This window comes from Colletotrichum fructicola (assembly GCF_000319635.2).
Source record: "Colletotrichum fructicola Nara gc5 chromosome Unknown KSG_Nara_v1_contig10, whole genome shotgun sequence".
Lineage (NCBI taxonomy): Eukaryota > Fungi > Ascomycota > Sordariomycetes > Glomerellales > Glomerellaceae > Colletotrichum > Colletotrichum fructicola.
In genome coordinates this window covers 1,215,065-1,241,248 of record NW_027094060.1, presented here as the reverse complement: position 1 = coordinate 1,241,248, position 26,184 = coordinate 1,215,065, and the positions used below count along the sequence as shown (strand labels likewise).

The 26,184-nt window shown below is 52.2% G+C and overlaps 7 protein-coding genes across 7 annotated transcripts; 5 read left to right on the top strand and 2 right to left on the bottom strand.

The window, feature by feature from the left end:
- Positions 1-7,223: 7,223 nt before the first annotated feature.
- Positions 7,224-8,131, top strand: CGGC5_v015835 (uncharacterized protein; the record flags this gene model as incomplete). Its single annotated transcript, XM_066153326.1, has 3 exons — positions 7,224-7,571; positions 7,838-8,067; positions 8,116-8,131. The coding sequence occupies 3 exons, from the start codon at positions 7,224-7,226 to the stop codon at positions 8,129-8,131; spliced, it is 594 nt and encodes a 197-aa protein (XP_066007176.1).
- A 32-nt stretch (positions 8,132-8,163) lies between these two features.
- On the bottom strand, positions 8,164-8,833 carry CGGC5_v015834 (uncharacterized protein; the record flags this gene model as incomplete). Its single annotated transcript, XM_066153325.1, has 2 exons — positions 8,164-8,184; positions 8,255-8,833. The coding sequence occupies 2 exons, from the start codon at positions 8,831-8,833 to the stop codon at positions 8,164-8,166; spliced, it is 600 nt and encodes a 199-aa protein (XP_066007175.1).
- A 907-nt stretch (positions 8,834-9,740) lies between these two features.
- On the top strand, positions 9,741-11,409 carry mfsd1 (Major facilitator superfamily domain-containing protein 1; the record flags this gene model as incomplete). The annotated part of the gene is made up of 3 exons (XM_032033380.1): positions 9,741-10,220; positions 10,293-11,033; positions 11,092-11,409. The coding sequence occupies 3 exons, from the start codon at positions 9,741-9,743 to the stop codon at positions 11,407-11,409; spliced, it is 1,539 nt and encodes a 512-aa protein (XP_031887193.1).
- A 1,568-nt stretch (positions 11,410-12,977) lies between these two features.
- Positions 12,978-15,084, top strand: pme1-2 (Pectinesterase; the record flags this gene model as incomplete). Its single annotated transcript, XM_032033379.1, has 3 exons — positions 12,978-14,432; positions 14,482-14,620; positions 14,684-15,084. The coding sequence occupies 3 exons, from the start codon at positions 12,978-12,980 to the stop codon at positions 15,082-15,084; spliced, it is 1,995 nt and encodes a 664-aa protein (XP_031887194.1).
- Positions 15,085-17,071: 1,987 nt separating this feature from the next.
- CGGC5_v015831 (Heterokaryon incompatibility protein 6, OR allele) lies at positions 17,072-19,241 on the top strand (the record flags this gene model as incomplete). The annotated part of the gene is made up of 3 exons (XM_066153324.1): positions 17,072-17,741; positions 17,798-19,143; positions 19,194-19,241. 3 exons carry the CDS (start codon positions 17,072-17,074, stop codon positions 19,239-19,241), a joined length of 2,064 nt encoding a protein of 687 aa, XP_066007174.1.
- A 1,651-nt stretch (positions 19,242-20,892) lies between these two features.
- CGGC5_v015830 (uncharacterized protein) lies at positions 20,893-21,319 on the top strand (the record flags this gene model as incomplete). Its single annotated transcript, XM_032033375.1, has 2 exons — positions 20,893-20,965; positions 21,030-21,319. The coding sequence occupies 2 exons, from the start codon at positions 20,893-20,895 to the stop codon at positions 21,317-21,319; spliced, it is 363 nt and encodes a 120-aa protein (XP_031887343.1).
- Positions 21,320-23,339: 2,020 nt separating this feature from the next.
- Positions 23,340-24,842, bottom strand: betB (NAD/NADP-dependent betaine aldehyde dehydrogenase; the record flags this gene model as incomplete). The annotated part of the gene is made up of 1 exon (XM_032033374.1): positions 23,340-24,842. One exon carries the CDS (start codon positions 24,840-24,842, stop codon positions 23,340-23,342), a length of 1,503 nt encoding a protein of 500 aa, XP_031887342.1.
- Positions 24,843-26,184: the final 1,342 nt, after the last annotated feature.

The window sequence follows — 26,184 nt, the reverse complement described above, 5'->3', positions numbered from 1 at the left end:
CCGGCTTCAGATCACGATGGCCGTTCTTTTTTGCCCTCTTCGACGCAAATACATGTTGGGACAAGCTCAACGGCAACATCAACGGCAATGCCAGTGGAATCGTGGCCCAAGAAGAAGAAACCGGCAGAAGCCGTGTTACATCCTGCCTCTCGCCTGTGTCGGATACTCTGCTCATTCGACGACGGTGGCTATGCGGGCTTGCAGCTTGCAGCGTCTGAGGACAACGCCCTGCCAGAAACTCTGAGCAAGCTGCTGCATGGCACAATACCTCTCTCCCATTGGGGATACCTTCGCCTTTGCCCGCGAATTGCGGTCTGGCTCGTTATATCCCACCACTGTCACCTCATGTCCAACCATTGCTCGATTGACTTCTCTCTTGTCACCGCGCGTTCGGGCTCGTCGGTGCATTCACCATTTCAACCACAACCTTGCTGCTCGCTTGCATGTAGCGCAGAGCTGCACTTGCACAACCACCCCATTGCGACACGACAGAGTTTGGGCTTTAAAAAGCACTTCCCGGGTTGCTCGCAGTCTCGGCCCCCATTCATCGGCACGCACAAGGCCCAGCCCAGCGCAGCCCAGCGCAGAGACCCGGCACAGATAAGATTCCAGTCTGCTGCCCCCTCCTCCGTAAGCGGACGAACCTAACATAGTCAATGAGCACATGCTCACTTTCTTCATTTGACAGCTGGCCGTCGCACTATCGCGACGAGATAAACTTCGTGTCACCTCTCCGCAAAATTCCTTTCCTCTGACTGGCCCGGTCTCGGTTAGGAGCCCATGCCATGGCAGCTTTGCGTGCCATGCGACACCATGCCCGCAGTCTCCCATCGAGATGTGTCCACTACTGCATAGTATGCTGGTCCAATGCCTCCGTTCGGATGTACTCGGGCGCTCTCTGCCGTCTTTGCGTCTGGGCCTTTGGTATTCCGCCATTCCGCCGCAACGCCGCTCCGACAACCGCCAGAATGCTTGGGAGCCGTCGCTTTCAACATGTCCACGATCCATACTTGTTACATAAAGAAAGAGTCCCCAGATGGTCTCTTCATCTTGAACCGTGCATGATCGCGCACAGCTTCTACATGTAGCCTCCGGTCGGAACATGAATCCGTCCTTCCCGCTCAGCTCCGGAATTCTGTTGCAAGACGACCCGAAGGTTTGGCCGAATCTCGAAGAGGCCGAGCCAACATCCTCGCCGCCAGTGTGGAGCTGATGGCGGGCCTCCGTCGCCGTAGACGCTGAGTCAGAATCTACCAAGCGTTCAATTGGCCGGCTATTTCCTCACTACAAATCTGATTCACTAACATCTCTCAGCATCGCAGCCCACACTCTGCCCGTCACCCGGCATCAAACATCAATCCGTCTGCTTCTGTCCATTTCTCTCCACTTCCTCCACTGGAAATGCATCGCGACGGAGTCGTTGGCAGACAGATGCAAAATCGCCTTGACCACCCTGCTCTTGGGTCAAGGGTCCTGCGCCCCGGCTCGTGGCCCGCGGTGAGCCGCTTACATGTAAACCCACTTTCTTGCGGCGGTGGATAACAAATGCCTGCTCTCGTACATCCCACGTGCTCGATACAAGAGATCTATTGGTCTCTTCGCGCTTTGCATCCCACCACTCCTACGCAAAGGCACCGCAGGCGTGCATCATCACGCATGGCCATGGGATTTTTGACATTTCGCCCACTGTGGCGGTTTGCTACCGATAGGTCACTGTCTGTTCTTGCCGTTAAGACAAGCAAGGCGCCAAGGAAACACTCAACTGTGCCGGCACAACAACATGGCACTGCGAGATACACCGATAGAAGTACATACGTACTTGCGCAAGACAATCATCGGTACCAAGAGTCCAATCCGGTCTCGCTTACAGAGTACACACAATGTTCAAGGTCTGCAGTCTTTTCCCCTCCCACAGCCTTCGAATGCGGATTGGAGCGGCACAAAATCACCTGTTTCGCCGTCTGCACCTCCTGATTGTTCGCAGGACAGTGGCACTCGAGGATCTGGCGGGACGCTTCAGGATCTATGCAAAGGCCCCGGTCGAGTCCAGGATAATGGTCACTGGAGATGCAACGTTCCCAGGGCTCGCAAAGAAGGCAGCTCAAACTCGGACTTCGACGTCGAGGCCCCCAAACTGCCCCGCCATCACTCCGCTCTCGAGGGTAAATTGGAAAGAGACGAAGGATTGCAAAAGGTCCTAGTCCATCACGGAGCCGCATCTGCACAGATTTGTACCCTGTTCCGGGTAGATTCTCGACCGTTGCTGCAGTCATACCAATGTAAGCGGAGACAGAAACACAGAGCGGGTTGAGACCTTGGAGTCCCACCGACCGGGCATTTCGAGGGCGAGCACGCGACTCTATTCCGAATCCGTCACCGAGAGCATCCCAACGGGCCACAAGCAGGGGCAGATTGAAAATCTGCACCAATAACACTGAACTGGAATTCAAGCGGCCGCTTGAAAAAGTATTTGCTCGCGTGCTCCGTCGGTCGCAAAGCAAGTGGAGGGGTCCATGCCCGCGGATTGAAAAAAATTCAATTCATCTTCGGCATGGAATTCTCTTGAACATCCGAGACGGATCGGCGGATGTTGGAGCCCCGTCGACACCTTCCGATGGCGACCCGCCCGCACTGGTTCAGCCCCCGAACTGCATGGGAATTTGAGATTTATCCGCGTCTTGTTTCCGCCGACACGCAGCTGGTTGGTTACTGTCGGGCCAGAGCCCATAGTTCGGTCAAATCCCACGGGGTCGAATGATAATGAGAATGGGGTCAATAGGAGAGCAGTCACATCTCAGCCGTGAGGCTATGGTTACGGCCCATCGAGAAAAGAAAAGACGGTAAAATCACCCTGGGTACTTGCTACAGAAAAGCCGAGCCGCAGGATACATATTCTGTACAATCCAGGGGTTACATCTACGAGTGTAGTGTTCACGGTTCAAATACCCACCCACCTCGGCGAATCTTCCCGTTCTCTACAGCCGCCTTTGCATGGCAGAATCTTCAATAACCCGTATCGATCTGCATTCGTAAAGGCACTGGCCTGAGATCGGATCCCTAGTAACGCGCCTTCCGGTGCTTTAACCTTCCAAAATTGGTTAGATCTTGATGCCGGGCGCTTGTATGCGTTGCAAACTTGCCCCCAACTAGAAGGGACCCTTGCAAAGACTTGTTGGATAGGTTGACGTACGCTGGCTTGCGAAGCTCCTACCCGACAAGGAAGTAATGAAGGCTGACCCATGGTTCTTGTCGTTCACTTTGCGAGGAACGACAACGACAGCCGATCATGACATCGGTCAGCGCTCGCTAAAGACCAGTGTATGATGTCCGGTGTGAGATACTGTGAGTGGGAAAAATATCTCCTTCTCTCAACTTCGTATTCCGAGAAACTCAATTACGGCCGAAGCGTTGTCTTTCGACATGCGTCTATCAAACTTTACACATGGAGTTGGTTAGTTGTCTGTGGACAAACCTCGCAACTATTGAAGCATGCTTGGGCCTAGTGGCCAAGCGTACCTCAGCCAAGCAAGGGCCTCCGACCGGCAAATGCCAAGGCAAAACTGAAAGGTGGGGACCGTACGGGAGCGGGGCCTGGCTGGCCGGTCTTCTCGGGCCGGGGGCTTGGGGCTTGGGGCTAGACGGCTGGCGTACCCTTGCTGATAGAAATTTTCTCCCTCCTTCTCCCCTCTCATTCATTTACCCCCCAATCCATGCGCATGTTATACGATGGGCGGGTACCATGGGAAATTCTGAAGGACGTGGCAAGTTGAAAAACCCCCGCTTTCGCATCCGATCGGGGCGCTGAACCGATGTCCTTTGTGTGAATTGCCTTCTTTGAGTGGGATTGGAAAGGGCGACAACGACCACTTGCACCTGCGAAGCAGGGGTTGGCTGGTTGATTATTGACAGCGTGGCTGCGGACAGCTGATTGACTTGTGGTTTGTGGGAAAGACTCCGAAAGAAGGGTAAAGAGGGAAGAGACAAGAGGATCGTGGCAGTGTGCGTTATTCCCGTCAGCCTTTGGAGGGTGTAGGGCTGCGGCAAACGTGACCTCTGGCCTGCTGATGTCGCATTCAATACACACGAGTTTCAACATTCAGATGAGCCTTCTGGTTGAAAGAGGTGACTAATGTCTTTAAAGCTTGTGGTTTTGGTGGAAGCGTACTTGAGTTCTCAGATACTGATGAGTACTGCTGGTTATTCCTGAGTTATGCTTGATATGCATTGAAGGTTGTCGTAGATCTTCTGGCTGAGCTTTGCTCAACTTAGGGTAAAGAGCTTGGATCTCAGAAGATTTGCTTGTAAGCCTTTTGTGTGGTCTGAGTATGTCTTGTTTGCTTGTGGGCATAGGTCTCGCGCTTCCGTCACTTTCGCGCAAGTATTCTGTGCCTCTTCTTAGTTTGACACCTTGCTTGTTGTCAAACTGGGTGTGCAAGAACTGGCGAGTCGCGCGGAGTGGGACTTTGAAGTGGTTACTTTGATGCTTTGTCCTCAGGCCTAGGTGCATTCTCTTCAGCCTGGTGTTATTATTCCTAGAGATAGATATCAAAAGTCTAAGTTCTTCTCTGCGTCCAGCGTAATATCTCCCAGCTGATTAGAGTGGGAATACACGCGTGACGATAGTTAGAAATAATATGCAGTCAGCTAGAAAACTTTCAAGATTCCTTGAAAAATAGACACCATGCAGCATGAGTTGCTTCACACATAAGACATAACTATAAAGGGAAGGCCTCTGAGCCCGCTGGTAGTCTTTGACTAGCAATGATCTCTCCAGTGATCGCGCAGACGATAGGGTTGATTGAGATACGCATATTGCTACTTCACCCCCCTATGTGATGTTTGCTCGCTTTATGTGATTGGTTCCCTTGCACCTTGTTCTCGTCAGAATATGCTTGCCCACGTCCCTCACGATGATTCTTTGTGTATACATACATTTCCGCGCGATTACACAACTTCTTCACATATCGTTGAAATCAGATTTGGCTTCTCTGCGTCCGTCATGATGACTCTTTGTGTATACGTACATTCTCGCCCGATTACGCAGTATTCAATCCTTTTGCGCAATAGCGCAGCAGAGACTTGCTGTGAGCCTGTGACAGTGCTGTTTTGAATTGAATGGCAAAGGCATCTTTGTACTGCGCAGCAAAGCTATATTGCCTATCAATTGAATGAAGGCGGCTTTAACTGATGTGAGTTCTCAAGGCTCAATGAGGATAAATGGTCTCCTTTTATCTCATTTTGAGGCGGACTGGAAACGGCAGACACTAAAGTATATAATGCGCATATTTGGAGTTGCTGGCTACAGCCGCCAGCAAGACAATGCGAACGCATTGACCGCTCCAGAAATCAGCCTGGATGTAAGTGCTATGGTCTTTGTCTGGCATTGAATGGAGCGAGGTGCGATGGGAATTGCGATGACGACAGCGGTAGGTGTGCCCCTGTATGTTGAACTTTTGTCTCGCGCGTCCGTCATGTCTTTCATCTGGCGCGTATTCCCTGTGAACATACTTTCATCTTTTTCATATCTGGGTTTAGTTTGACGATAGCAACAGCGCTGGGTCTGTGGTTTACCTTGTTTGGGATAGCATGAGAAACAGATGGGAAGTGCGCGTCCATTAGGGTGTTCGCTGCTCCCGAGACATTGTGCCCTATTCTTAGGCACTAGACATGCGGTCTTATATACACTGACTCTGGTCTACATGCGAGTGTGAGCGAGATGGTACTGAGATACTGGCACTTCGCATGTTCTGTCCTGGGTCTCTGTCATTTGCTTTGTGCGCGCAAGTATTGGGTGTAAGTATCCTCGTTATGTCATTAGTTACAGTTACATCTTTATTAATTTACTGCATCAAAGGTGGTGAGACTCTAGCAAGTTGCCCAAACTAATTTCTGATGAAAACATGCAGATGAAATGTTCTGAATAATCTCCTAATATGCTGGATCTGAAAGGTCATAAAATAAGTCTGAATGCCACACACAACTAGTGTTGAATTGCTGGTCCATATGAGATGATGATGACTGTGATAAGTTAAATGATCTTTGCTGGCATATTATAGTTGAGCAGGTTCACAAACTGGCTGCGCTGGGTCAGCTATTGCTTCTCTCACTGGACGTTAGAAATCTCTTGGCGCATGAAGTGAGTTAGCCGACTCCTACATTTTCTACCATACCTTCACGCGTAACTCTGATGATCAAATGTAACCTGGACCAGGCTTTTAGAAGGATCAGCAATAAGCTGCACCGAGAAGCCTCTGCAGCAGCTGTCTACAAGAGGCTGTAGACTAATGCAATAGAGTGACACCGTACTGTGACACAGGAAAGCATGCCATTAATTTGCCGACTACCCGGTGATGCCATCAGCTAGGAATGAGAATTGCGACTTCAAATTTTCCCGCACCTAGACAATAAAAATAGAATCAGCGTGGCGTGGCTGTGCCAAGCCTCGTCATCATTTGGTGAAGAATGGTATCTGATGTGTGGAAATGAGCATGGAAAAGCTGATTGTCTGGTGTCCAGAACCCGTAGACCATTTCAAAGCTTATGCGAGGAGACTCGCCTCCGAGAAAAGCAGCCTTCCGGCCGAGACCAAGCCGGAAGCTTTCCTCCTTTAGTCTGCAGAGCCCCTTGCCACGTGCATCAATGGCATCACCATTGGGTCTGGAATGGCGTTTAATTCTGATTCTCCTGACAGTAACTACGTTCCATGCCTCTGCGCTGCTCATAATGTCTCACTTTGCCCGGCTTGGCTGATCAGGCGAGGCCCGACGGCCCGCTCGCCGCCACCTTCAAGGGACCATGAGACAAAACAAGACAGGACAATCAACGATCCAATCGACAAGTCATCGTACTACGATCTTGATTGGCTTGTCTGGCGCCAATTGCCACTTTTGCTGGCATGTCAAGTCCAGGTTCAACAGGGGAGTTCATCTCAGGATGTGGTCATGTTGATTCTGGTTCCATCAACCTCACAGCGGGATGTTGTCAAATTCACTCAAACAGCATTCCTGTGTCCTTGCGCAAGGTTGATTAGAGACAAGGGTGCAAGTGGGCTTGTTGAAAGTCTGCGGCCGAAAGAACCATCGAATGCTGAATGTACTGTCTGCCTACATAAGCCCAAGGCAGTAGTAGCTCGTTGTAGCCTAACATAAGTGCCACAGGCAGACGACATTCACCTCTGCTTTCTGTCCACGAAAGTTCAAAGTCCGTGAGGATAACCACCTAATATGATTCGACCATCTACGCTAGCTGGCATTGCGGCTCTATGGGTAACGGCAACGGTAAATGTCGTTCACTGTCAATTCAATTACCTTGGATGTGGCGCCATTACCGATTTCGATAACCAGTTCCAGAACGTAGGCCCCTTCGATCCAAACATCTGTCCGCTTATCTGTGCCTCCAACTCCGGGAGTGACTACATTGCCCTGTACAATCAGGACTGTTATTGCGGCCTATATTCCATAACCCCGGCCTTTGCGGCAAATCCAGCACCCGACGACTCCCTCTGCACTATTGACTGTACAAATCCTCAAACACCTGGACAAAAGTGCGGCGGCGTTGTAAATGGCATTACAGTATACAACGTCTACGGTGACCAGCCTATCTCAACTTCGCCTGGGAGCTCAACAACATCAAGTTCGAGTAGCAGCTCTAGCACTCTCATGAGTTCATCGACCGTGGTTACAACAACTTCCTCGAGCAGCAGCACATCAAGCACTGTCTCCTCGTTTACACCGACATCGACAAGCGCCACTAGCTCTTTAAGCTCAACCGCCACGAGTAGTGTCACAAGTAGTACGATTACTTCTTCGACCTCGAGTACTTCATCGACTATGTCTAGCGCAACAGAGACCAGCAGCGAGAGTACTCCTTCCACGATCACTTCCACTTCGTCCAGTGTTTCGTCACCGGCGAGCTCATCATCCTCTTCCTCAACCTCCGCAACTGGAGCGTCTACCTCATCATCCACTGCGTCGACAACTACACCAACGACGACACCGACGAGCTCTCCCGCCTCCACATCACCTACATCTACATCTTCATCTTCTCAAAGTTCTTCATCTTCCACAGGTATGCTCACGCCGGTACTGCGCTAGTTTGGTCTAACGATGTCGGCAGATTCGTCCTCTACTAGTGTCAGCTCGGTGGCCGTTAGCTCTACGTCCCCTAGCCCACTTCCAACGTCCACTACGAGCACGAGAAGTAGCAGCAGCCCCCCGGTTGTCTCATCGAGCGTGTCCTCAAGCGATATCCCGACTCTTCCCCAAACAACAACATCCATACCAGAAGTCTTCAGCCCCTCATCTTCCTTCCGGTTCACGAACTCGAGCATTTTGGCATCGGTACCAGCGACTTCGCAAGTGATCACCAGCTCACCCATTGTCGTAGCACCGTCTCCGAGCCCCGTAGAGACCCCACCAGTCTCAGAGCCAAGCTCCAACCCTGGTCCCGTGCCTGGGCAAAGCTCTTCTCGAACCACATTGCCCGTCGTCAACCCGAGTCCGAGCTCTAGCCCCGGATCCGTCCCAGCTTCTCTTCCCCTCTCCGTGCCGTCGTCTCTGCCGACCTCTCTGCCAACTTCGCTCCCGGCCATATCATTTCCCAGCTCGGTGTTGCCAGTTTCATCGAGTGTTCCGATCCTAAGTTCGGTACCGACCGTGTCGACCTCGAGCCCCATCTCACCATCTCCGAGCACGTTGGTCTCCGTATCAAGCGTTGCCACACCGGCACCCTCCATCCAGTCATCCAGCGAGATCAGCGTCTCTTCTAGTTCTCCTGCCGCCGTAGTGACGAGCAGTTCGACGACTGTCGAGGAGACGCCTTCAACTACTATCATCACACCGATCCCATCGAATACGGTATTTGTCAATTTACCGATCAAATTAGTGATCCGCGCCGCTGTACCTCAGTCCCCAGCTGAGACGACGGGCGTAGGCGGTGCTCAGCGACGACAAGTTGACATGGTCCAGTATCTGAAGCTTTGAGCGAATTTGACGAGATTATGAATGTACGCAAGAATCGTAGTTAATGTCTAATGATTTACAAACACCTGCAAGAATATTGTGCAACTGAGATATTGAATTGCTAGCCGGGGCGCGTGCAGGTTCATAAACCGCAAACGCCCTATGCGCGTCTTTTGAGGATACCATAGAATCAGTCATATCTTTCTGGTCTTCAACTTTGCTATCGCAAATTTTGATGCCCAAGAGAAAAGCACGACCATAACGGTGCCCACTTGTTCAGCAAACGAGCGAAATAATTAGAGCCAGAAAAAAATCACCGAAGATTTCAACCGCTCGGCTATACTTACCTACTCTCAGGTGTCTGACAAGGCTGCGGACTATCGACTCAAGTCGGTTGGCGAGTCTGTCGGTATGGAGACATGCCAAGACCCAGAGCACCAAAGGACCGATGCCAAGTGCTGATATGGGTACGAAACTGGCCGCCAAGCCTCGTAGACGACATTTTCTGAGGATTCACTGGCACACTAGAGCACTGTAATGGAGTGCGACATTTATCAGATCATGGATCGACAAATCAGATGGATCAGATAAGATTTCGATGTCGGAAAGTGGTGGCAGTGTGGTCGGCCTTCTGTCCGAGTTTTCGACGCGAGGGAGTCTGGCCTGGCTTGGCCTTGACCATGGGACTTTGCGCAAGTTCTTAGCCAACATAAGAGTCGCATTCACCCTCAGGCTCTTGTATGTGTTCTTGCTCGGTAGGGTGCTCTCAAGTCACCCATGATGGATGCCGGTCTGAAATCCCAAGTCCTCGTCACGGACACCGAGAAGTCGCCAGAACCGCCAATTTCAGAGACCAACGCACCCCGAGACAATGACGACGAAACACTGCAGAGGATTCCCTGGTCTTACAAATGGATCGCTCTTGTTTGTGTTGTTTCCCTACCCATCGGGCATACCTGGACCGGCTCGGCTCTCGGCCCGCTGAAGAACACCCTCCGGAACGAGCTCGACATCAACAATGCGCAATTTGGCGTGATTAGCAGCGCAGATGCATTCGTCAATACAGTGTTTCCCATCATAGGAGGCATGATCCTGGATTGGTGGGGCCCGAATGTGGTGACCATGTGCTGCACGGCAGTCATCCTCGTCGGCTCCGTGGTTGCGGCTGCCGGCGTGCAAGTGGGGTTGTGGAGGGTCCTCGTCTCCGGACATGTGCTGATGGGATTCGGGATTGCGGTGCTTGACTCGGCGACGCAGAAGGTAGGCTCATTTCGGGCATTTCAGGGACGCCTACTAGATGTTTGACATGCGTGACTAACATCAACCTGGCAGTTCTTTTACCACTGGTTCGGTGCCTCCGGTCTAGCCTTCGCCTTCGGCCTCGAAAGCGCCATTGCCAACACCGTCAGTCTCGTGTCCGGCATGGTGGCTATCCCCGTTCGCGACGGAACGGGCTGGTACGGCTGGACCTTCTGGATTCCCGTCTTCTTCTGCGGCTTCTCGCTTGCCGTCAACATCGCATACGTCTGCTTCGAGCGCCTCGCAGTCCCGGCACATTTCCGCCTCACTTCCGGCCGAGCTAAAGCTATTACGGAGAAGCAGAACTTGTCGGATCGCAAGAGATTCTCGTGGAACGTGTTGTTCACCCTGCCCTGGGCGTATCTTATGCTGCCTGCAACACAACTTCTACAGAGTGGTGCTGCAGGTGGATTCAGCACCAGCTCTGCGGACATCATCTTCGTGAAAGGGTACACTGAAGAGGTTGCTGGGTATTTGTCGACTGCGCAGAAAATTCTGCCAATTGTGCTGAGCCCTGTTGTTGGACTTGCCATTGACAAATATGGACACCGGTTTCACTACGTTGCAACTGCCCCCATACTATGGATCATTGCCTGTTCGATGCTGGGCTTTACCGACGTTCATCCGACAGCAGCCCTGGTCTTTTCAAGTCTGGCAGGTGTGATCAACTCTATGCCGTTGCAGATTTGCATTCCGCTGCTGGTTGCAGATCAAGCCAAGATCGGGACGGCCTTTGGTGTTTGGCGAGCGTTCAACAATTCCGGCTCAACGATCGTAAGTCGGCCTCACCCAAAAGATTACTGGAGTCATTTTTGCTGACTTAAGAGTGTAGATGGACGTCGTCTTTGGCGCCCTCCAAGATAGCACCGAAGGCAATGGTTATTCGAAGGTGCTTATCGTTGCTATCGCGATCAAAGCCTGGGCGTTTGTGTTGGGACTTTCGTACATCTTCATCGACTACAACTTTCTCGGCAAGGGCATGACTATGACGAGGAAGCAGAGAGAAGCTAGGGAGTCTCAAATTGTTGACAAAGAGGCTGATCCCCTGACGAGACGAACCTCGAAAAAGTGGTTTACTACTCTCACATTCGGGCTGTTGCTTGCCATCATTGCGAGCGCATGGGCCGTTTTCGTGCGGTACTTGATCTGATGGATATCGCGAGTGGTTGGGGGTCCCTAAAACAAATAAGTGCATTGGGCTTGAGACAGGAGAACCTCTCTGAATCCAGTGTGGATTTCAGTCGTCAATTCGCTACTTCACTTGCAGTCTTATTTGTCTGAAATGCTTGGCATTAGTGTCCAATAATGTGCTAATGTCATGTTAGAAACGGGAATTTTCAGTGCGCCAATAGGGAGCTTACCGTGATGAGATTAGGTGTCATGTAAGCCGTTTCATCTTAATGCCTGCCCCGATCAGCGCATCTCCGGGGCGGAAGCGATGTGTTTTCCGAGAGCGAGCAAACGAGAGGTCTCCCGTCAATTGTATCTTTGTTGACCCAGAAGCTGATGGCATTTTGCTTTTTCATGGTCATATGAAATCACGGTAGAACGCGCTCACTAGACACCATTTGTGCGTTGACCAGGATTAACTTACGGCTGTCAGCCAACATCGATAACCTTGAAACGTTATTTCAACCTGAACCGCGTTCACTCAGCCCATGGCATGTACGCACCTCGATCCGGCCTTTTTGCGGACTTTTTGATCCCCGATGAGCAGCAGCGTCGGCAGACAGTCCGTCAACGTAGTATCCATTGGATTTGCTGGGTGGAGATTCTCGTAAAGACCTGCAAGATCCCGAGCTGTTCAGCGGTCACAACGCTCCTTTTCCCCAAAACTCATGCTTGGCATCGAATACGGGACACGGGATCATCACACCATCATCGTGCTGGGCAGAAATCTTCCACAAAGCACGATTCGAACTCCTTTTCGAGCCATGTTCTCGTCAGATCTCAGGACCAAGAGTCTGGGGAGAACCCTCTAAACAGGAAACAGGCCCACCGAACTAGCTATGCTTGTTTATGCACCCCTGTAATTGAGTGCCTCTAGGCGCTTCGAATTGGGGAGGTGGATACCCCATCAGGAGAAGTCCACCACACGGAAAACGAGGAGAAGAAGCGTCTAGACCATCTGGGGATTTGGGGAACCCGAACAGGCGTTGGTCAGGTGGCTGTGGTCTCGGAAAGATGAGTAAACCTGCGAGCGCCCCCTGAAGCGCCAGCAAACACTGCACACAAACAGAAGCGCAATTTCCCACCAGGCGGATCTCAGGACCCCTGCGTTGGGCACGTCAAGTCGTTGCGGATAGAGTTGTTTTTCACTCTATTCTTTGGACTGCTCGTCCGGTCTTTAGTCGTACGGCAGGGAAACTAGAGCCGAATTGAGTTTATTGAAACGTCACGTCCTGGACTGCCAAGAATTACTAGAGAAAGAAGAAGCTTGACATTGGATCGATTTGGGGTTGAGATGTTTGCCAAGACTTGACCTCCTTTCGGAGGCCTTCCCTGACGTCCGCAGAAGTTGCGCCGTGAGGACATCTGGAGACTAGAAAACTAGAGCGTGCTCCTAGGATATGGCTTTCTATGCGGCCTCTTCACTTGTTCTTGCTCTGGTTGACTCCTCTTCGAGACCATTTCCGTTCTTTGCGCATCCTTTTTCCCTCGTTATGTTCTGAGAACACACGCATTCTTTTCTATCTACAATTTCCCAACTGGAGCAACATGTTTGCCTCTTCCATTCTTTTGCTGTCGTCCCTGGTGGCCAGCGCCCTTGGCGCGTCCCGGACTTCTCCCCCCTCCGGCGCCCTTGTGGTCGCCAAGTCTGGTGGTCAGTACAGCACCATTCAGAAGGCTGTTGATGCTGCCAAATCTGGTAGCGTCATCTTCATTCAGCCTGGTACATACAACGAACAGGTCTTGATTCCTGCCTCCGTTGGCGCCCTTACGATCTACGGCTCCACGTCCAACGACCAGGACTACTCCAAGAACACCGTCACTATCACCAACAGCCTAGGCGCTGACCAGGCCGGTAACAATGACGCCTCCGGTACCCTCCGAGCCAAGAACGACAACCTCAAGGTCTACAACATCAACATCGTCAACTCCCGTGGTAAGGGCGTCCAGGCCATTGCCTTAAGTGCCTACGGCAACCAGCAAGGATACTACGGCATCCAAGCCAAGGGCTACCAAGACACTGTCCTCTCCAACCAGGGCAAGCACTACTTCCACGGCTCTTACATCGAGGGTGCCACCGACTTCATCTTCGGCCAGAAGGCCATCGCCTGGTTCGAGTCTTGCACACTCGCCATCTCCGGCAAGGGGTACATCACCGCCTCCGGCCGTGACTCTACGAGCAACCCGTCGTGGTACGTCATCAACAAGTCCACCGTCAAGGCCCTCTCGGGAGTCGGCGATGGTCAGACATATCTCGGCCGTCCCTGGCGCACCTTCGCCCGTGTCGTCTTCCAGAACAGCAACCTCGGCTCCGTCGTCAACTCTGCGGGATGGATCAAGTGGGGAGACAACCCGACCGACAACGTCGACTACAGCGAGTACGCCAACACGGGCAAGGGCGCGGAGGGCACACGCGCAAGCTTCTCCAAGAAGCGCAGCTCTGCCGTCAAGCTTGGTGACATTCTCGGTTCCACCTCCTGGATTGATTCGTCTTACACCAGCGGCGCCAAGTCTGCCGCCGTCGCCGTCTCCGCCGAGGTTTCCGCGCCCGCTGTTGTCGCCGATGCCGTTGCCCAGGCTACACCCACAACTCTCTCCACCGTTGTCAAGGCTGCTGCCACACCTGCTGCCGTTGCCGCCGCCGCCGATGATTGCAGTGGTACCCCTGACGGCTTCGCTTCTCTGAACGGTGGCACTACAGGTGGCAAGGGCGGCGAGGTTGTTGTTGTCAAGACCCAGGCCGATCTCGAGAAGTATGCTGGCTCCACGGGCAAGTATGTGATCAAGGTTTCTGGAAAGATCACGATCACCCCCAAGGGCAAGGAGGTCAAGGTTTCTTCCGACAAGACCATCGTTGGTATCGGTGCCACTGCCGAGATTGACCAGGGTGGTTTCAACATCCAGAACCAGCGCAACATCATCTTCCGTAACCTCAAGATCGGCAACACGTACGTTGAGGGTGATGATGAGGGCAAGACTCAGGACTTTGACGGCATTCAGATGGTAAGACGACTTCATCTCATGAAGGGTTAAGATACTAACTCATGAACAGGATAACTGCACCAACATCTGGATTGACCACGTCCACCTTGAGAAGGGCGGTGACGGTCTCATCGACAGCCGCAAGGACACAACATTTCTCACCGTCTCCTGGACCATCCTTCGCAACCACAACAAGGCTTTTGGCATTGGTAAGACCCGTCCATCTCTTCATCATCTCCCTCGAGTACCGTCGCTAACCCAGATTCATCTAGGCTGGACCGACAACGTCAGTGCCCAGATGACCATCCACCACAACTACTTCGACCAGACCAAGCAGCGCAACCCCTCCGTCGACAACGTCAAGAACGCCCATCTCTACAACAACTACCTCGTTGGCCAGACCTCCTACGGCCACTACGCCCGTGGCAAGACCGAGATGGTCATGGAGAACTGCTACTTTGAGAAGGTCAAGAACCCGATCCAGGCCGACAGCACTGCCAAGCTCAGTGCTACCGGAAACGTCTTCAAGAGCACCAGCGGCACCACGGCTAAGAATGCTGGCACTGTCTTCGACCCCAAGACCTTCTACGACTACAAAGTCGATGCGGCCAATGATGTGCCGAGCATCGTTTCCAAGGGTGCTGGTCGTCAGGCTAGTATTTGCGCTGCTTAAGTATCGGAAGTATGAGTCGGGAAGAGCAGCCCGCTTGTCATCAGGCGTCACGACATAAGTGACGTTTTGAAGAGGAAGTTGGGAATTCTATGTATTTACTTTTTGAGGCACACCGCCGTTGATTACGTGTATATATACGCGCTGGAGCCGTTCATATTGAATAAGAACATTGGCATCGTGACGAAGGACCCATTTGCTTTTTTGAGCTACCCTCTGAAAACGGTCATCACATTGTTGGCAAAATTCTCTTGAGACATGATGTTTTTGCAGCGGTCGTGGCATTTTCTGTCCCAAAGACATTCGAGAGCCGCGTACCAGTAATCCAGGCGTGTGACATTGACTCACTGGAATGTTGTTGACCCGAATACGGAAATGCGTTTGATGCAGATCATTTGAAGAAACTGAAAGTTTCGGACCTTCTCGGCGCAACCGACAGTCTTACTCGGTGGAAGATGGAAAAATAACATCTTTCGGTCTCATCAGTAATGACTGAACCGATGCTGATTTGGTGAACTGATTAAACCCGCAGGCCTCTTGCTTGTCCAATGATATCTCATCTTCTCATATCGCAAACATACGCTTCACGGCAGTGGTTCCAGGCAAGATAAAAGGCTCCTCTTTCCCTTTATCACGTCCCATCCTGATCGTCATCAAAAACCTGCCAGGTTCCATTCGATCTCTCAAGATGTCTTCCAAATTGTCACAGCTGCTCATGCTACTCTTTGTGACACAATCTTTCCCCCAGCAGCAGTTTGCAAAGCCCCGTGTATGGGACTATCTCGGATGCGTCTCCCTCACCGAGTCAGACTTCAACAACAACTTCCTAGGACTCTCGGTCAGCAACGTCATGACTCCGAGCATGTGCGAGACCAACTGCAGGATATCAGGAACGAAATTTGCCGTCTTGTTTGATGGCGCTTGATGCTCGTGCAGCAGACGTGGGTCTGACAATCCTCCATTCGTCGTGCAGCATGAAGCGTCATGTAACGCAACTTGCAATGGCAACGATCAGGCTACTTGCGGCGGTCCTGACGGCGATGGACTGTATACGGCTTATGTGAGAATCAAATGTCCCGCGTCGACATGAATCACTTCTCGCTCTGTTGGGCCCGGTCCATCGGTGTCGCCGATTGTCTTTTCGACGATGCAAACCATCTCGGTGGCCTGCCCGCCGCACCATCAATAAGATTGCCCGCCGAGTCTCCAGGGTTCTCAACGGGCCCGTTACGCAGCTTTCGAGTCAGACGTTAGGCAATATTTCCAACATTTGTCATGGCCAAAAGGGTTTGCATCTCAAGTCATCACTTGTAGATCATTTACATATTGGTATGGTGTAGGGTTTTGTTTTAGGAAGAATCGAGAGGTTTGAGAATGGTGGTATTTGTCAATCACCCTCTCGGCATTCATCGTGCATATGCAGCATACGCATCAAGCTAGCAACATACGTTCAATTCCACTCAGCTGGGTCTTTCTGCACTGTGAGTACCCAAGAGGAAATGATGGACATCGAATGCAGGGTATGCTGTATGCTATCACGCGGACGAGTGTTGGTTGTGTGGACTCCAACCGTTTTGGGAGCCACACAGAAGCCAGCCCCAAAGATTTGTCAAACAGCCTGGCCTAAACTTTGAAGAGCCAAGCTCTTGGTTGTGAAGGCTGGATAACGTCCTCTTTCAGCTTTTTCAAGCCGTCTGTTTCCTAGACGCTAACCTCAATGATGAACAGTCACCTGTAAAATGGCAGCTTGGAGTTGCTGTTGCTCATTGGTCCAAGAAAGCTAAGCCTGGCTATGGATCCTTTCGGAGACATTTGTCATTATTGGTTCAATTCTGATTGGTCGGAGTCGGGCTCAGTTGGATAGAATATCGACAGGCTACTGGTTGCCTTATCGCCCCCATTCAAGACGACAACCACCATCTCGAAGGAGACATCGAATCTTGAGAACAAGCGTCACAGACAGTGCATTTGAATAAGGCTATCAAACACGATGATGAAAAAAGATGAAGTTCAAGCATATATTCCGGAGACCTCCTCCATGGATGGAGAAATCCTTCGTCTCAAGCGAGCATTGATGTCCGACAACGACAAAGCACACTCCTGCGAGCATTGCAAGATCGTGACAATGGCGCCTCTTCCCCCTCCCAAGATAAGTCGAGTTAACTCTGTGGATGTTGAGTTCTTCCGGCTCGATACAACCGTGGAAGAAATAAGGAGCATGTCCGGCCGAAGGTGTACTCTCTGGACTGTCATCCAAGACCAGCTGACAAGCATCGAAGCAGAGGCAAAGTCTCAAAAGAAACAAAGAATCAACGCTTACGACTTGGACGACTATCACGAGAATAAGATAGAAGCGCATGAAGAGAAACTTGCTGCTTCTGTCGACGCGTCTGAAGCGAACGAGTATCCCCGCTTGCGGAAACGCCTCTTTTGGGATCATGGCGAAGTTCTCGGTGACAAGGAAGAGTTTCCTGTGGGCCAGAATAATTGCGTCCGGGTGACCATGGGATATTCTGCTATCAATGACTTCAAGGACAGAAACGTCATGGTGTACATCGGAATGTTGATCCCCAAAGGATTCCCCGAGACTGCGAGTCCCGATCGCGGAGAAGTCGAACTGGTGCAATATTCGACGAGGTTCCTCGCTCTTTCCCTCCCAGGTAAGCCACTTTCTGGGAATTGACACCAAATGTTTCAATGCTAAGCTGGACTCAAGGTTATTTCAACAACGCTTCCCGAACCATTGTTGGCTCTCCTGTCAATTTGAATCCAGAGAGTCCAGCTTCGATGGATCTCATCCGCAAGTGGCTGAGCAACTGCGACATGAATCATAAATGTGGAATAATGGATCTACCAGATTCCATGCCTTCTCTGGTCATCGACGTATCAGACCCTGGTCGCAGTCGACTGTTGCGGGTGCCTGAGAACATGAGAGAGCGCTACATCGCACTGTCCTACTGCTGGGGAGGTGTCTCTCAAGCTATCATATTGAGAACTGGGAACATGTCTGATTTGACCTCTTCCATCGACCCGCAAAAGCTAGACCCAACTATTCGGGACAGCATAACCGTTACCAGGGAGCTCGGATTCAAATTCCTGTGGATCGACGCACTATGTATCATTCAAGACAGCTACGACGATAAGGTGAAGGAACTGAGAAGAATGGGTGATATTTATCAGAACGCCACGTTCACAATCGTTGCTTCCGCAGCGAAGGATGTCAAGGAAGGGTTCCTCGGAAAGCGGGCTCCGACCTATGAAACAACTGGAAACCCAGATGGGCAAGTCCAACCGGTATTCGAAGTCCAGGCCGAAGTTGATGAACCCACTGGCCACGAACAACAGACGATGATACTCATACCGGACAAGCTGGATGAAATGGAGCCCTGGTATGAGAGGGCTTGGACCCTTCAAGAATTGCTCTTTTCCCGACGCCGACTTCAGTACCGCGCCCGGCAGACGACGTGGATATGCCATTGCTCCGAGTCATTGGTCGAAGACTGCGACGGTTGGATCGGGGGCATGGGGAACACTTACATCAATTACTCTGATCAATACCTCTTCCGAGGGCTCATGGCTTTGCTGCGGGGTGGCGGAAGCGCTCCCCTAAAGACTGATATTCTGTCGCATTGGTACGACCTTGTGGAGGTGTACTCTGGACGAAAGCTATCTCATCGAGCCGACCGCTTCCCTGCCATATCTGGCATAGCGAGAGAATTCGCGGCTCTGTTGGAAGATGAATATATTTGTGGCTTGTGGAGGTCTGACTTGGCAAGGGGACTGATGTGGTTCGCTACATTGATGGAAGGCGACGCTGTGCTTGGTTACAAGGCTGGGCCATCGTGGAGCTGGGCGTCTTTCGAAGGCCGAGCGAGCTGGATGCAGCAAAGGCACACCCACTGGCGCCAAAATCAAGACTTTGAGATTCTAGGCGACGACATTCAGCCTGTGTCCGACATCGAGCCGTTCGGCGAGGTCAAAGTCGCTAAGCTTCATCTTCGAGGTCTGGTCAAGAGCATCCCCATACCTTCGGCAGACGAGAATGGATTCATACAAAGCGAGGTGAGAGACCAGATCGTATCGATTGGGTTCGATTATCCCAACGACGACAGGCTCCAACTAGATTGCGGGCTGACCCTCGAATTGCTGGTGGTCGTTGACTCTGGTGATCTTGGTGTGGAAGGCCTTGTGCTCATGGAGGAAGGGGAGAATCGTTACTCTCGCGTTGGCTTGTTTGAGATGGATAGCATTTGGCCGGTGAAATCTTCACATCGATGGGAGGAGGAACACACTCGCGGGAAGAAATCACTAAAAGAGCACCAAGCACGGTTGAGAAGTCTCTGGAGCGAAGAAAGTATCAGGGAGATCGTCCTCATCTAATTTGAGCTTGCATTTATTATTTATTCACTGATGAAGAATGATGTTAGAAATGATTACTGTTTGAGGAGGTCGCTTTTGCTCTCCCGTTAATAGCGGAGACCAAGAGCGAGGTGATACGGGGACGTCGTCCTGCCACGTTGGCTAAAGCTAGGGTGTTGAAATTGATAGGTAAAATAGAATTTGAGCATTTTCAGCGTTGGGACCGGCGCATTGGTATGGAAGCAACGTCAGCTTCCCACCGGACATTGACGCCGCCGGCAGGTCCCGCAACATAAGCAACAGACTGGTTCTAGAACACTTGTTCACTTCAAATCCGAACTAGTGGATTCATCTCTTCCTGGGCCGGCCACATGACTGAGTTGTCTTCATCCCGGGGGAAATGGATGAACTATAATAAGCTTTCGTGTGAACCATGATAAGCTTTGGTGTGATCTATTATAAGCTTTTGCTAAGCTTTTGTGCGTCTCGGCAAGATGGCGCTCGCCGGAACAACAAGTATTATTAATTGCACTATGTATGAATGCATAGACAGGCAGGCAGGGCAGCGTGAACGGATCTGTGTTCGCAGTCTGTGGCAGGTATTCGTACAGAGGTTTGCTATCCAGGCAGTACAAGAAATCCATCCGGGTAGTACCCACCTTTCCGACTAATGTCAAAATCTCCGTGGCTTAGCTAGGACCCTGAATCTGGGAGTGTTCCAGCTCCCACAGGCCATTTCCATGGAGATAAAAAGATCGATCTCGCCACCGTAGACCAAATGAATGCCTGCAGCTCAACATGAAGAACCAGAATAAGAGAGGGTACTGCGCATAGATCGCGTTGTTGGTATTGAAAGCAGCAGCAGCCTCATTTGAATCGTCAGTCGCTCCGGGGGGTTGAATGTCTTTTCGGATGAACGGCAACGACTTGATTGAAAGCGATGAACTCTATTGTCTCCAACAGTTGCTAGTCTGTCTCACCATGTGCAGCAGGAATCCAGTCGACTACCAGCTACCGCGGCTTCCACGACTTCCACGGCTTCCATTTATTTTCTAATGTCAAGGCCAATCATCAACTCGGGCTTTACCGACACAGCCTGCGCGACGACGCACAGCTCACCTCAGCCCTGCAAATGAAGCTGTCTAAACCTTGTTTTAATTAATTATCGTTCTCTTCATTTCAAACCCGTGTCAACTAGCTTAGCACAGACCAAAGACGGATGTCGCATCGAGAGACTTTCCCCTCTGGGACTTTTTCCCCCGAGGGAGGATATCATGAAAGTATCCGTGTGGGAACTTATGGGATGGTGACCAGTCAAGACCATCTTTCTGGCTACTTAAGGAAGCGCCAAGTCCCTCAGGATCAGAGTGGTAGCCATCAGCCCTCAGTTCTTCAATCCAAAAACCCACATTCTTTCTCTCAACCGTCTCCAACCTCCGTCAATCGCTCACAATGAAGCCCACTTCCATCGTTTTCCTCGCGACAGCAACGCTAGTCGCTTCTTCGGCCCTGCCCAAGGATCTGAGTGCGTAGCAAAAGCCGTCCCTTGAGTTTTCGCTCGCGTCTGCTGACCTTACCAACCCCCTCAGCCGAGAGACAGGCACCGAAGTGCAAGATTTTCCAGATCTTCAAGTCGCCGGATGCCACATCGGGTGGCGCTCCCAAGTTTGTGGGCACGCCGCAGTGCTGTTGCATAAACGAGCAGTGCCACGTCGTCGACCGAGATGACGGCATCAACACCTCGGCGGATCTCAACGCGAATCTGGCGGGAGACTTCAGAATCATTGATGCCCGCAGCGCCGACAAGGGGAAGATTGGGTCTAACGACATCCGTGGTTCTACCTACACAGTCGGAGCACAGGGAGGTTGCACCAAGTAAAATAGGGAAGCCTGACGGTCGTGCTGGGTCGATGGCATAGCGTTTAGTTGAAGGATGTGCGTCTCTGGCATATAGACAATAGAATGCTGTTCTATCTTGTTTCAACTGTGGCGAAATAAATTCCCAATACTTCAGGCGTGCTCGGCAGAAACCGAGCCTAAAGCCGTTTGATAAAGGACGCTGACTTGCCTCTCATAGACAATACGTCTGCTAGGGGTTGGTGGCGGTGAGCAAGTATGCATGCTCATCAAATAAATGAGAAGGTGATGAAGCAGCACGTTACAGCTTTAGCCAATGATGTGACGATGACTGAGGCACGGCTTTTCGAATACTGTCCCAATCTCGCTAGGTACAGCTACACCATCGCACTAGTATTATGGTTACGGAAATGTAATATCACATGCATCTTTCTCATTACATCAAATATATCCAAGTTTCAGTCGAACGTATCGAAAGGTATAAGAACGCCCTCGAAACCTAGAAAGGAACGACAACCGGCAGAATGTTCGTCAAATCTTTCCAGCGTTCCAAACCAGGAGGGAAAGAGCTCAGTCCGCACCCTATCACTTGGGAATGCCTCAAGAACTACGTGTAGCCACATGAAATGTCTCAGAGCCGTTGTCGGCCACTCGTTGAGTTCTCCTGACTGAATAATCATCAGAAAGGACGGCTGGACGCGGCCAAGCGCTAGGAACTGTCTCATCACACCGCACTCTTGATTGCCACGTATCACTTTCCCAGACCCAGCCGCAATAAAACATGAAACCAAGACCGAATCACTTCAAAGCCAAGGTGGCGGCATTGCTCTGTGTCTTCATCAACGACTTCTCTGTGACACCAATAGCTTATATACCCGTCAAAACTGTCACCTAATTGCATCATGCCAATCAACAAGTGTCAAACATGCATATGGACCATTCCTCGGTCCTCAAGCCTCCTCACTCCTAAGTGTGATCTACCATAAAAGGCGGGCGCTGAGGGTTTCAAGCCTGACGAGACAATCCGGTCTTTGTGGCCTTGGTCTTTCAGTTCAGTCCGCAATCGAATTTCTCATCAGTTTGGATGGACATAAACGCATCACAAGCTGATTATGCAAGCTCTCATTATGAAGTGGACTATCTATCCAGAGCATTTTCCACCCTCTTCCTTTGTTCATTACTTGCTAGGATAAGCAAGGCACAAATTCTGCACCTCCATTCTTGCCACGCTGCCTATCACTGCCATTCAGATGTGTAACAGGCAGGCATGGAAGAGCAGGCCCACTACTAACAAGAAAGCGCAATTTCCATCATCATGAAGGATCATGGCCCGCAGCACACGAATTTATTGCGCCGCGTGAACTGGAAGTCTCTGCTAGTGAACCAGGTTATATCCCCAACCTGGGACAAAGGGATACTTAAGCCCAGCCTCTCGACAACCCGGGATGTTGCTCAACCAAAACGCAAATACGGCGGCTGCGGCTATAGATGAGTGCGCATCTCCAGTGCTTGAACTTATACTTCGCTCACATCCTTGCGCAATTTGTGGTTCAGTAGCTCAGAAGTTATACAGAGCATAGATAGCACTGCCTGTTGTTGTCAGTCATTTGGATCAGTATATGCGCAGTAATAAACCATGGGCCACGTACTTGACGGGAGGACTTCATACGTAGGTAGTTAATGTCTGAAGAGTAAGTGTCCCAGTACTTGGCGTTACCCCGACAGAGCTGCTTCTAGTCTGTTCATGGTACAAAGAGATACAATCAAGCCACTTGGTTTGGAACATTATTTCCGGAGGCATGCCGCCTCAATTTATATTGGACTTCTCAGCACGTAACCAACTCCAACAACCTGTGGTTGCCGCCTCAGTCCATGTCTGCTTCACTTGACCAACATAGAGGGTGTTTCCAGACTCATCAAACACATGAGATATCATTCAAACGCTATCTTCTAGCTCATCGTGGAGCATTCTTTTGTAAATCCCGCTTCAGTACAATACATCAGTACATCGTCTCATCCACCTTTTTTCCGTTTGCCCCTCTTTACAACTTGGAGAACACGGTAGGCACGGCGCCGCCCATCTCGACGAGGGTGCTCTTATTCCGTACCCAGGCCTCCAGGCCCTTGCGCCCGTTCTCGGCGCCAACACCGCTCTGCTTCCATCCACCGACAGCCATCTCCGCGGGCGACTCGCCCCACGTGTTGATCCACGTAATACCGGCCTCCAGCTGCGAAATCACCTTGTGGCACTCGTCGACATCTCTGCCGAACACGCCCGCGGCGAGACCCAGCTCCGTCGTGTTGGCGCGGCGCACCGCCTCGTCGACGCTGTCGTACGTCAACACGCACATGACGGGGCCAAAGATCTCCTCCTTGACGATCGTCATCTCGTCGGTGCAGTCGGTGAAGACGGACGGCTGGATCCAGTGGCCGCTCTTGTACGCCGACGGCAGGCCCTTGGGCTGGCTCGTGCCGCCGACCAGCAGCGTCGCCTTGTCCTCCATGACGCCCTTGCGGATGTACGCCTGCACCTTCTCGAGGTGCGTCTTGCTGTTGAGCGGGCCAAAGTTGGTCGCGGGGTCGAAGAGGTCGCCCGCGCGGACGTACTGGATCTTCTCGAGCACGACGCGCTCGAAGTCGGCCTTCATGGCCTTGGGGATGAAGACGCGCGTGCCGTTGGTGCAGACCTGGCCGGAGCTGTAGAAGTTGGCGAGCATGGCGCCGTCGACGGCCTGCTCGACGTCGGCGTCCGGGAGGACGATAACGGGGCTCTTGCCGCCGAGCTCCATGGTCACGTACTTCATGCCGCCCGCGGCGGAGCCGGCGACCTTCTTGCCGGTGCTGACCTGGCCGGTGAAGCTGACCTTGGCGATGTCGGGGTGCGTGGTGAGGGCGGCGCCGACGTCGCCCGCGCCGTAGACGACGTTGAAGACGCCGTCAGGGACGCCGGCCTCCCTGTAGATGGAGGCGAGGTACTCGGCGTGGAGCGGGGTGAACTCGCTGGGCTTGTAGACCATGCAGTTGCCGGCGGCCAGGCATGGCGCGGACTTCCAGAGGGCGATCTGGATAGGGTAGTTCCAGGCGCCGATGCCTGCGCAGACGCCGAGGGGCTCCTTGGTGGTGTAGACCCAGGCGGAGTTCCTCAGGCGGAAGGACTCGCCGTTGAGGCCGCCGCTGGCGACGAGGTTGGCAAAGTACTCAAGGACATCGGCGCCAGTCACGACGTCGACGTACTGAGTCTCCGAGAAGGCCTTGCCGGTGTCGAGGGTCTCGATCTTGGCCAGGTCGTCGTTGCGCTCGCGGAGGAGGGCGACGGCCTTGAGCAGGATGCGAGAGCGCTCAATGGGGGGCGTGCTGGACCATGAGGGGAAGGCAGCCTTTGCGGCATCGACGGCAGCGTTGATGCCGGAAGATGAGGTGGTGTGGATGGTGCAGACGGGCTTCGCCGTGGCAGGATCGATGGACTGAAAGGTGCCTGGGGATTCCGAGTCGGGTTGGGGCTTCCCCGCATAGAAAGCGTGACGGTCCTGCTCCTGTGGTGCCATTTTTGAGTGATATGGGGGAATAAGGTGCTGCAACTGAAACTTCACTAACAGAAAGACACAAAAGAAGAAGGAATGACAGGCGGATGGATGGGGATGATTGGGTATAGATTTCCGATAATGCGGCAGGCGGTGGACGGACGGGCAAGAATCTGGGAGGGGATGGATGTCAGTTGCAGGCAGGCGGTTTGCGCCGGGACTGGGCTGTCGATCGGAGATACGGGGGTCGGAGGTCAACGGTCGCACTCGCGGAAGGCTGAAAATCTGCAGTGCTCAGTGGTGGTCTGCTAGCGAGGAGAGGAAGAAAAAAAATCCCACGCAGATCGGCGTGAGATCGGGATCGCGGAGGGCCTCACCGGTCAGCTGATGATTGAAGGTAAAATCCGCTTTGGAGCTGGGGGTTGCAGATTTGCCGGGAGACCCCTTGTAGATCCGCTCCAGCGGCGGTGTGATGTCATAAGCCATACGTCATTGGCCGAAAATCCACTTGGATGCAACAGTCCCCCACAAAAGAGCCCAGACGAAGGCCAGTGACAGCCGGCGGTCTCTTGAAAGGATGCTCCACTGCAGAAGTTTCAGCCTTCAGGGTCGAACATTGGCAAGAGCAGAGGAAAAAATAGAGAGAATGTCAATCCGGATGAAGTTTTTTTTGGTTGCCTGCGGCGTGCATTCAATAGAAGGCTGCAACCGTGGCCTTGAGATCCATCTTCGTCCCGGGTCTGGCCGTCAAGATCGAACGATGTCGCGGCGTGAAGGGACTTGATCACCAAGGGGTCTCCAAGGGTTCAATGTGATAGATATCAGTGGTTGGCTGACCGAGACAGGGTGGTGTGCCATAAGCGGACGAGAGATACGGCGACCGAGATAGAAAAGATATCGCTTCGCTGACCATGGCAGATACAGAGATAGGCTGAGCGGCAACGTTCCAGAACATTTTCAGCCTCGCGTATGCCGAGATATCTCCCCCAACTTATATCTGCCTTGTAGCAGGCGATAAGGATTTGGGGGTTCATCCGCTCTATCGCCTGACACCATCTAGCAACACGGCACGGCTTTCAACGCCGTGACGCCGTGTCATCAGGCACACGACTCTGATAGCGATGGTGTTGCGACACTCGACACACACGATACAGGGCCTCGCAGGCGCTGGAGGGGGCCGATGAGAGCAAGTTCATGGTTGGCTTGGCTGCGCATCCCGGGCTAGACGGCGCGGCGGATGCCCCGGATGAGGTCTACCGCGGTAAACGGTGCAGGCGGCAGCCATTCATTTGATGCCACCTCACCGGGCGCGAGGCGAAGTCAGATCAGACAAGCGAAGCGGACGAGTCGTCGTCGTCAGAGAGAG